At 31.2% G+C, this 11,823-nt stretch overlaps 1 protein-coding gene across 10 annotated transcripts in view; it reads left to right on the top strand.

Annotated features, from left to right (window-relative positions):
- Positions 1 to 1,438: 1,438 nt before the first annotated feature.
- LOC143230653 (golgin subfamily A member 5-like) overlaps positions 1,439 to 11,823 on the top strand; it is a 164,315-nt gene continuing 153,930 nt past the window's right edge. For 3 of the 10 annotated variants that reach the window (XR_013016559.1, XM_076464542.1, XM_076464543.1), the window contains exons 1-2: positions 1,517 to 1,765; positions 10,323 to 10,810. Coding sequence is in view for 9 of the 10 variants with exons in the window: in XM_076464542.1 (XP_076320657.1) it covers positions 10,336 to 10,810 (475 nt within the window). In the remaining variant the exon portion in view is untranslated. Of the gene's footprint in view, positions 1,766 to 2,427; positions 2,497 to 10,322; positions 10,811 to 11,823 lie in introns of all 10 variants that reach the window. The other 7 variants (XM_076464535.1, XM_076464541.1, XM_076464539.1 and 4 more) reach the window with 6 other exon arrangements.

Here is an 11,823-nt window from a genome sequence, read left to right as displayed (position 1 = left end):
CTTCCTAAGAATGACAAGTGAGGCCTATGTAATGACAGGAAATTCATCATATCTACTGCAAAATAACTATATTTTCTGCCTAAGTGAATTCACAAGAAATAAAGAAATATAAGTTCAAGTATACATTTTTAAATGAATAATATTTATTTAAAAGAAACACAACGAAGCAACCCGCTAGCACACTAGTATTCTTCGGATTTACAACGCTAAAATCAGCAGTTCGATTCCCTTCAGTGGGCTCAGCAGATAGCCCGATGTGGCTTTGCTATAAGAAAACACAAACACAACGAAAATACATAATTTACTTATCACAATGGAGAATTAACGTTAAAGATATTTTAATTCAGTGATCTTAAGTTTCAGACTCTTTATTCTAAAATCATGTTCTAGATTGAATAAATCTTACATTAGTGATTTAAGTAACTAGTACTAATTGTATTAATGGTCAGGTCAGATAGCCCGATGTGGCTTTGCTATAAGAAAAACACATTCCCAATGAAATACAAAAGAAGTAATTACCTGAATAACTCACTTGACTTGTAATAGAAAAAAATACTTCACTTCTTATGCTATGAGAGACTTAGTAATTATCTTTTCCATGGGAAGACAAAAAGTACTACTGTTGTAAGCTATATTTTCAATGTTTTAATTCAGATAATAGTTAGGAGAAGTTTCTAATAATGATTATGTAAGAAACGAGAGAATTTGTAAAAATTTACGAAACTTATTCTGAGTAGAGTTGAAACAGTAGACAACTAAGACACCTTGTAAGCGACAAAGGTTAGATTAAACCAACCAACCAATGATAAATTACTTAATATTCAGCTTCTAAATGTCATCGTGAGAATTCCGACATTTATTTCTGGACAACGTAATATACAAGAACGAAGTGAATTTAGATTACATTATATATAGCAGATTAGAAATTAAAAAAGGTCTGGCATGGCCAGGTAGTTAAGGAGCTCAAATCATAGTCCGAAGGTCGCAGGTTCCAATCCCCATCGCACCAAACATGCCTGCCCTTTCAGCTGTGGGGACATTATAATGTATCGTCAATCCCACTGTTCGTTGGTAAAAGAGTAGCCCAAGAGTTGGCAGTGGGTGGTGATGACTAGCTGCCTTACCTCTAGTCTTACACTGCTAAATTAGTGACGGCTAGCTCAGATAGCCCTAGTGTAGCTTTGCGCGAAATTACAAAAAAAGAAATGAAAAATATTTATTTTATAAAAGCAAAAGCATTTTTCATTATTTATTTTAATATTTAAGATGGGCATTGCATTTGAAACATATATAAAAGCCTTTAGTGAAAAATGTTTTAACATTTTCCCAATAATATATCTTTTTGACCTTTTTATAGTGACATTTTTTATTTTAACTCACTAAAATTGTTTTTCTTTTTCTTCAAAGGACTGTCTTTCATTATATTGCTTTTAACAATGACAATGAGTAATTATACATAAATATTTATATTTATATACATATTTGTATGTATGTAGATATATAAAGAGGTGGTGTTTACATTGGAGAGTGATGTCTCGTTGTCAATAGTGTATGCATATATGACGTATCGTATATGTAGTATAATTCGTAAACTGTGTTATATGTGTGTATTGTTCCCTTGAATATTGTATGCATAAGTTTAAAGTTGTTAATAGGTGTTATTTTACTTAAATATTCCAATCAATAACTATTAAATTAAGAAGTTGTATAATATCGATTCGTCTATTAACTGAATTAAATTTAAGGCCAAGAATTTGAAGAAAAAGTAAGATGAATATTATTGTTGTTAATCTAATACACTACTGTTGGCTTTAGTTAGCAAAATAACGAAAATTTTAACAACGCTTTTCTGTATCTCAAGCTAAATACGTTTTAGTTAATTAAAGAGTGGAACTGGAAGTGATTACACTTTACAGTAGGTCAAATAAGAATAAGATATATCATGTAGCCTAATAATAATGCAGTGCTCATTCTGGGTTAAACGAAACACTTCAACTTTGAAGTTGAAATGTGTTTAATATTTCCTGCTTGCTCTTTGCAAGAATGTCTGGCGTACGTTTAATCATGCCCAATCTTAAACTCTTTTGGTATCACAACATCATTAAATTATGTAAGTTATAAAGTAATTGAATATTTATTGCACCTCTGTAATACTTATTTTACAATTCTTTTTTATGCTAAGACATGTATTTACCCTGATACAATAATTAAAAGTTTTATATGGTGTTCCATCCAGTACTATAAAAAAACTTAATTACTGTAGAAGATAAATCAGAGGCCTTAATATTTGGTCTACAAAACTAAGCTTTAAAAATATATGAGTTTCAAATTAAGTACTTACATTTAAATATGTATTAAGACTTACCTTAGATGACTCAAACCTATTTATAATTTATGTATAATAGTCATACCATTCTCACCATTAAGTAGGAAAGAAATGTTGTATGATCTGAGCAATCCTTAAACCCCTTCCAACAAGTTTTCGTCTTTACTAAGGTAAGAAACCTAGTACTGAGTACAATGCCTAGCCAGTGACCTATATGTTTTGGTTGTTTTTATCCATTTATCCTGTTGATCCCAATTGCATTACCTTGCACTAACTGTAATAAAAGGTAATTTTACAAAATGTTTGTACAATTTGCCATTTGATTCATTGCATCTTTAACAGAGCTCAAAAACCACAGAGTTTAATAGCATCAGTAAGCTCTACTAATTTTTGTAACTGTGTTCCCTGACAGTATCATTAATGTAAATAGTAGCAGCTTTAATACTGTGGAATAATAGCACTAATACAACAATTCCATAACAGCAGCACCAGTGCTATGGAAAAGTAGCAGTACTAAAGCTATGAAATAGTAGTAGCAATATGAATAAGAATGGCACTAACATTATGAAATGTAGCAAATGTGGAATAAAAACATAAACTGATAACACTCGGTTACTAGATGAAGATATTAAGTTCTTAAATATATGAATTACACATTAAATGTAAACTAGATTTTATACACAATTGACAAAAGTAATAACACTAACCTTGCATGTACCAGATTGAAAGTAACAGAAAAAATAGTGGTTGTGGTCATGTTTTATAGCATTGAGTATCATTAATTTGACAATACAAATTTTGATGACTGTGGTAGTTATAGCTTAAGACTATACAGGAACTGTATAATCAAGTCAAATGTTTGAATGATCCTAAATCCTCACGATGATAAAGTGGAAATATTAAGAGATTTTTTTACTACGTTCATTACATTGTTGTGAGAGGTTTTGCAGATTCGTATGAGAATAATGGTAATGTGTTTTATATTTCAAAATGCTTCTAAAGAATTTTATCAAAACTGTTCAATATTTATATTTACAAAAATGATTAAGACCTAACTAGGCTTCATTAAACAGTTTTAAAATATTGTATTTCAAAATGCACTTCTCTATGCATAACATTTACTATTACAACATTTGTATTTGTAATGATTTTGATACAATCCACAATGTCACATTACGTGCAAAGTTTGTGGCTCATGTCATGGTTATCTAAGACACATTGCTAAACACCTATGATATAAACAAATTGTTGTAAATATTTGTATGAAGATAAATTATGGAGTTACTATTGTACAGCATAAGAGAAAAGTCTTGTAGTTTTTAATTTTGTTATAATTGCTCAACTTTTTTATCTAATTTTAATGCCTTTTTTTCTTTTATGTATTTTCGTTTTTTCTTTTTAATTAGTTTTTTCGGAATGACTTCTTTCCATGATAATAATTTTTAATATTTATTTTTGTATGTATTATATAACATTGCTTTGAACTTGAGTGTTTGAAAAGGTAAGAGTATCAACTTTTTCAATGCTTGAAAGTGTCAAACCAGCATGAATCACTTATCTTAAGTCTTTGTTTTTGGGCTATATGTCTACTTTAATACCAGTTCTGACAGGTAAGATGATGTATGTTAGGTTATCACATAGACTTCTGTCTTCTCCAACTCTTCATCAGCACAGTGTTTCATCATAAATTCCTCACCTGAACATTTATAATAGAAGGTTGTACATTTTGCACTTGGACATGTACTGTATCTCAGTCTAATGATTCATTGGAAAGTCACCATTATCCAATTATATTTTCTTTAGATGGGATAATGTATGGGACATCCTGTTACAATATCGGCAAATTATAGCAGTCTTGCAGTTAAGCTGTAGTGAACTGAATTCTAGTCATCATGATTTTCTCAAAATATTTGTTGCTGATTCCCTATCACTGTTTCTTGTTTCTAGATATTCACAGGAAGACTTTGCTTTTATAAAACACGTTATTGCAACTTATTTTTACTCTTTTTATCCCTCTCATTATATTAGACTTGATTTTAAGGATATTGGGTCATTCCATGTCAAATCATCTAGGAGGTTGCAGGTGACCCCACAGAATGCCTTGAAAAAATTCACATGTGCTGATCTACCCATATTATGAAAAATTGCCAAAGATTAGATCAATATCTCCAATAGTTTCTGGTTTACAGCCCTGTAAAATTTATTTGTTTTTATTTTTATTTGAAATTTGCCACACTGACTGAATTAATCTCACAGAATTAAAAAATGGTCTCAAACAAAGTTTATCTCTCTTAGGATTTGCATAGTGAGGCAGTAAAATCACCTGAAAACCCAAGATTGTAAAAAACATTGGTTTATGTAATAAGCCATAGCTCTAAGACTTAATATGATACAAAGCTGAATTTTGTTTTCTAATTTCCTGTAACATATCAGTTGATAAATCAGCAATTGTTGTAATTAAAAGTCTGTTAGATCTCCTGAAAAAAAATGTAGCTGCATGCAACTTTTTATGATTTAGCTAAAAATAGCCCTACTTCAGGCCACAGTTTGACCATGTCACCAGTTATTCAGCCTTTTCAGATTTTTACCATATATTCTTACATCTCTGAATATGATCTACAAAAAAAATCAGGATGGTGTTCAACCTACTTTTTGAGTTATAATTTTGTAAAGTATCCTCTGACCATACATTGTTTACTTGAAAAAAACACTTCAATTAAGGTGTGTTACTGTGTGCAAATATATTCATACAATTGTGAAAAATACCTGTCAGAATTTTATGAATCCCACTGAAATATTCTAACCAGCCTTTCACAATGTTAAATAATGAAGTTGTGAGAAACAAGAAAGAATTAATTTATTTCTGAACAAGTTTATTGGCATACTAGTTAGATCACATGGCAATGCAAATATATTGTGTATGCATTACAGTTATGCAGATATGACTGAGTTTAATATTCATAATATAATAAATACAAAGGTAAATCAGACACGAAAAGCACAGTGCTACAACAGAGGATAACTGAGAAAGATTATAGGCACACCAAACTGCAATAATTGTGACAATGAAATGTTTCAAAAACTGCTTTGGTGATAAATTAACCTTAACATCAAATAAACATTGCTTTGTTCAGACAGCTTGAATAAACTTCTCAAATTCAAGTTTGATTATGTTGTGATCACTTTGACTTAGAACAAAGTGGCAAGCACTACTGCCTTGCACAGTAGGTGCACTTATCAGACAAAGAATATGTTGGAAAGGAATCCAGCTTTCATATTTACATGACCTTGCAGGCAATGAGAACAGTTCGTTTCTTGATATCTTCATAAATAATACCAACACATCGGAATGTTCATCTGATCTATCTTTTGTTTCCCACATACCATTCATGATCGTATAAGCATGTCACATATTTCCCTGGCTGATAATTCTCATTGCTATCATTAGACCCTATTTGAGCTGCTGCAGCATCACTTTCACTGCTACTACCAACAGTTACAACTGTGTACACATCATCATCTGATAGCCTTCTCATATACAATTTGTTGGTAGAGTGGGGAATAAAGCTATGATGTAACCTAATACCTGCCACAGTTTTGCATTTTTCATAGCACTCAAGTAGATCAAGCTTTACACAGTTCTGCAGGACTGATTCCTGATTGACCAGAAAGAACTGAATGCCTTGAATGTGGTCCTTTACCCAATGGTACATATCAGAGACACTTAAAATTTGGTAATTTATTATTTTTCACAACCTTGATTTTTGTGAAGATCATGTCCAGAGATGTAAGAATATATGGTAAAGGCTGATTAGAATATTTCAATGGGATTCATCAATTATTTCACAATTGTATGGATATATTTGCACACAGTAACACACCTTAATTGAGGTGTGTTTTTTTCAAGTAAACAACGTATGGTCAGAGGATACTTTACAAAATTATAACTCAAAAAGTAGGTTGAACACTATCCTGATTTTTTGTAGATCATATTCAGAGATGTAAGAATACATGGTAAAAATCTGAAAAGGCTGAATAACTGGTGACATGGTCAAACTGTGGCCTGAAGTGGGGCTATTTTTAGCTAAATCATAAAAAGTTGCATGCAACTAAATTTTTTTACAGGAGATCTAATAGACTTTTATTTACAACAATTGCTGATTTATCAACTGATATGTTATAGGAAATTTGAAAACAAATTTTAGCTTTGTATCATATTACGTCTTAGAGCTACGGCTTATTACATAAACCAATGTGTTTTACGATGTTGGGTTTTCAGGTGATTTAACAGCCTCACTATGAAAATCCTAAGAGAGATAAACCTTGTTTGAGACCATTTTTGAATTTTGTGAGATTAATTCAGTCAGTATCGCAAATTTCAGCCTTCTACCACCATTACTTTTGCAGCTTTAAGCAGTCAAATTTGCCCGAAAATGAATTCACTAAAAATAAAAAATTAATTAAATTTTACGGGGCTGTAAATCAGAGACTATTAGAAATATTGATCTAATCTTTGGCAGTGTTTCATTATATGGATAGATGAGGAGTGGATTTTTTCAAGGCATTCTGAGGGGTTCACCTGGAAAATTTTCCCAAATCTGGATGATTTGACATGGAATGACCCTATTGTACTTTTGCCAGTTTTCTAGAAAATGATTACAGCTGTATACCAGTGCAGAAAATGTTCCTTGAGGTATATAATTTGGAAGCTCAGCAGTTATGGTATATGAATATTTTCTCACATCTTTGGAACCACTTCTTTTACTGTAGTTGTAATTTATAGTTCTCTGACAGAAGTCAGTTAGAAATTGAAAGAGTATTAAAATTTTGACATATTAAATTCCTAAATATTCATCTCTGACTTAATGACAAATTTTAATTAAACTTATAATTTATAAATTTTTTATAGTAGAATTTTGGAAAGATGTTATCAATGTACAACCTAACTTTCTTACAACATGTAAAGAGGAAAATATCTCTAAAAGCCAGTGGGTGTCTACTTACACAGTGCCAGTCTTAAGCACAAGCATCTACATGGGCTTTACACAGAAAAGTTAAGAGTAACATATACTTAAATTAAAATGTTTTACTTATTTTCATCTGTAGCAAAGTTACAAAAATATCTGATGCTTGATATATTAAAATACCAGTTAGGCACCTAAGTTCCTTCCTTCAGAGAAACACTCCCTTATCACTACTCCTGTCAGTGCACAACCTTTGAATGAAAGCAGTTTTGATTACTCTGCTGTTTGGGTTTTCACAACTACTAAAACCATTGCTTAGGTCTTCACACCTTCTAAAACTGTTGCTTGGGTTTTTGTTCCTGCAAAAACTATTGCTTTATCACACCTACTTAAGCTGTTGCTTAGGTTGTCACACGTGCCAAGGTTTTTACTTGGATCTACAAGTATGTTAATGCTTTTGCTTGAGTCATCAGTCTTGCTAATGATGTGCTTAGGCCTTCATGCTTGCTGAAACTGTTATTTGGTCTTCATACCTGCTAATGATTTTGGTTGGATCTTTATGTATACTAAGGCTGTTTATTTGATTGGTTCTTCATATCTGTCAATTGGGCCTTCACACTTGTTAAGACTTTTCCTTGGGTTTTCGGACTTTATCAAGTTTGTTGCCTGTGTCTTTGTGTTTGTTAAAATTGACATTGTATCTGTAGGTTTTCAAATGTTACTTTGGACCAATGCCAAGTTAAGTATGTTTAAAAGAAAACCTTGTTGGTAATTATTAATTGGCAACACCAAAAAAAAGGCTGAATACATAGTGCCCATTTCTCCAACTAGTACATGTTGTTATGACAGAAATACAAAACCATCAAATTATCTTGTGCTAAATGATGTGCTCACACCTAAATTGGCCTTAATTGAAAATGGTGTTGTTTTTATTTATATCTTATATTTCACATACCATAAAAAATATTGGCATTCATATACTAAACACTGGTTGAGATTCAATTAATCCATTTTTGGATATGGCAAAAGCATCAGCAAGTTTAATCATTTATGAAAATAATGTTTTAGATATTCTACAGGTGCATTATCCCTTGATTTATCATATAGAATATTTAATTGCTGCTTATCATAGAAGAAAGTGTGTCACTTACCACATGGGAATTCTTGAATGAGAAGCATCCAATTTTTTATTCAATGTATCAGAATTACATTTTGAAAACTGTTTATCACAGTTAGTATAAAATGTAGGAACTGAATTATATTACATTGAAGAAATGTGATCTTTTGTTTCAGTTCCATGTTATTGTCTTTCATTCATTTCTTCTTTTAGACAGAGAACATATTTTAATTCATGAAAACAGAAAAATATAGTTAGTGCCACATAAGTAACAAAAATAAAATTAAGTAATCATTTAAATAGTATGTGTCACCTGCCCACATTTAAACAGCACTACACATACATGAGGAAAAACAACTTTTGATATGACATTTACACGTACCATTGAATGCATCAACTGTATAATTTCAACTTTCTATATAAGACGGTCCTTTATAATAACCATTGAATGTATCAACTGTATAATTTATAAAAGATGCATTAGTTTATACATTGGACAAACAGGCTGTCTACTCAGTGATTGAGCATGATAACATCTAAATTATATTAAACTGTAGAACCAAGATACGCCTATAGGAAAACATATCACCATCACTAACCATTTATAAGTTTGTTAGAAAGTCAGATATATTGTACTAATTTTGAGATGTTCTGTTGTAAAGCTTGATATATTTATTGTGTTCGGAAATTCATAGTTAAAAGGTAGGTGAATTATTTTTGGATAACCAATAGTGTGAGAAAAAATTGGCTTGCTAAACCATGTATCCAAATACAAAAGACCTCAATGTTAATTAAAGTAAGTTAAAATCTCATTGTTTTTTGTACAGTTTTTGTTTATTCTTATAAATCTTTTAACAGAAGTAGCAAAAATATAAAAACTAGAAACTTATTAACTTAGATATGAAAACTTAAACTTCAGGAATGCACTTGGGCTGTTTTTGTATGATGCAACTCAATAGTTTGTTTACCCTAAACTCTCACTGGCTGGTTTAATACTTTATAATGATTGTTAGGTACAGTTCAAAGAGAAATAAAAATAATTAAAGCAAATATGAACATTTTATGGCCTGAGGCTATTTGGGATAAGTAATCATTTTTTACAATATGGGTCATTCTTCCATAAAAACTATTTTTGGTTTGGTTTGTATTTTTCAACTTTCATTTTAGGTGATATTACTACAGTTAGAGAAAAAAAATAAAAATAAAGTATAAAGCTGAACCAAATTTTTTTTTTATATTCTTTTAGGAAGGTCTAGAGATTAGGCAAATAAAATGTGAAAATTATATGATAAAAATAAATATTTTTATTCTCAGCATAAAAAGAACCTTTCTGTCAAACAAAGTCTGTTAAGACTTTGTAAATTCTCATACATATATTTAGTAAATAATATTATTTAAAAAAAATTTTGTGGATAAAACACTTGTGATATTTACTTAAAGCTTGGAAAATTTGAGAAGATACACTGAGTACATTTGAAGTTATGTAGAGTTTTCTGCTAAGTATGTGGTGGATATAAGGTTGGCCATATTGACTGAGCTTGTTTCCATAGAATTAATTAAAGGTGTTGAAATTGATCAGGGGTATGGTTTGGCAGTGTGGTAAAGATCTTGATTTTGGAGTTGATGAACCACTTCTGAATCCATGTGATGTTGCAAAATATTCTCTTCACTCCCAGGGGTAACAGGGTAATCTTGACTATCTGCCTTCCATCTGATGAATAACTTTGAGATGTGGTAGTTAGCCTTAATAGCTTTGTCATGTATACACAATATGAAAGGGAACTGATCTAGTATTTTGATATGAAGTAGTGTAACATTCATGTTATTCCTAAATTTAAATCTTGTATCTGCTGTTTTACATTTTATTTTTCCTTTATCTGAAAAATAACGTAAATTTTGTGTTTTATTTTTTCAGCTGACCATTAAACATGTCATGGTTTGCAGGAATTGCTGAAAAAGCTGAAGGTTTTCTTAACAAGGTGGACCAACAAGCAGCTACAGCTCTTCAGAAAAAAATGAATTCCTTCTCTTATAGTCCTTCAGTAGTAGATAATCAATATCTTTCAGATCCAGCTAGTGGAGGAGCTATCCCAAAAGACAGAAACATGTATCAGAGTACCAATGCATTGTGTAGTTCAACACCTACAACTTCAGTAAATAAAACTTTCTCAACTAATTTAGTCCAGTCAAGAACTTCTAGACTTCAGAAAGTGGATCCAGATGCTGAACTTATGGAATTTCTAAATAGTGATGATAAACCTGAGCATAAAATCACCATTCATTCCGAGTCTTCTAACATCAGAAGTAAAATAAGTGACTCTGTTTTCTCACATTTGAACTCTTCTAGTTTTAATGATGGTTCTACAAGCTTCACAGATACACATAACCAAGCTTCACAGTCAGGTAATTCTAATGCTGGATTAATTATAGTTAAGACTTCTGAAACAATCCACATGGCTCACTACACTCAATAGCTTTCTCTCATGTCTGTTTTTGAGATTATTTCAATACAATTAGCCTTGAACTACATGTTTTGATGTGAACTGCATTAGTATGAGATGTCATCACCATGTTGTAAAGCTATCCACCAAAAAGAGGGTGATACATTCTCCATTTGCACTGAAAATTATCTCAATTTTTAAATTCTGCACTGCCATTAACATACTTGCTTAATTTTGCTCTTCAACGTAGAAAGACTTTGCACATTTATAAATGATTTTTTTTATTGATTATCACAGTTACTATCTTTCTGACAATTTCTTTTCCAACATATGTCTTTAGTTCATTCTTGAGTTTTGTGAGATTTATAATTCCATTTCTTACTGAAAAGAACATGGGTCACTACAAGATGTGTTAGAGTTACTTTTCATGGTGTCTTTCAACCATGCCAAGTCAAGTTTCTGAAGTGTTGTCTTTCTAAGATGTTATCTGTTTTTCACAAAGTTGAAATATCATTTGGAATTAGGCTAGTTAAATTCTCTACTATAGTTGTTTGCAGAACTTAATAAATCCTGTAAGATTCAGCTCATCCTTTTCTGAATGTGTCTGATGACTTTAGCTCTTTGCTCTCCCCCTTCCCCATCAAAATCTCACTGTTAACACACTTAGCCTGTATTGGTCTTTTCTGTTTGTGTTTTTGCCATCCAACTTCCTCCATATGTTTTGATGATGTTCTGCGCAACACATTTTGTCAAGTCTTATTGATAATACTTTATTGGCCAGCTATGCTTTAGTTTCCTCTTCCCCACTAACTAGCACTGTAGGCACCTCTTCTGTTTCCATCATTAAGGATCCTTTTGCTTCAGATTTCTATATTATTTTCTCTGGAAGTATTATCCCATTGTTTTCACATATGAGATTGTTCTTTCTTTACTCAATACATGGTTTCTTGTATTGAGTTGTCTTTCTTTCACATT

This window comes from Tachypleus tridentatus, chromosome 10, assembly GCF_004210375.1.
Source record: "Tachypleus tridentatus isolate NWPU-2018 chromosome 10, ASM421037v1, whole genome shotgun sequence".
In the NCBI taxonomy this organism is placed as follows: domain Eukaryota; kingdom Metazoa; phylum Arthropoda; class Merostomata; order Xiphosura; family Limulidae; genus Tachypleus; species Tachypleus tridentatus.
Note: the sequence above shows the minus strand (reverse complement) of the source record. Positions and strands in the feature narration are given on the sequence as shown.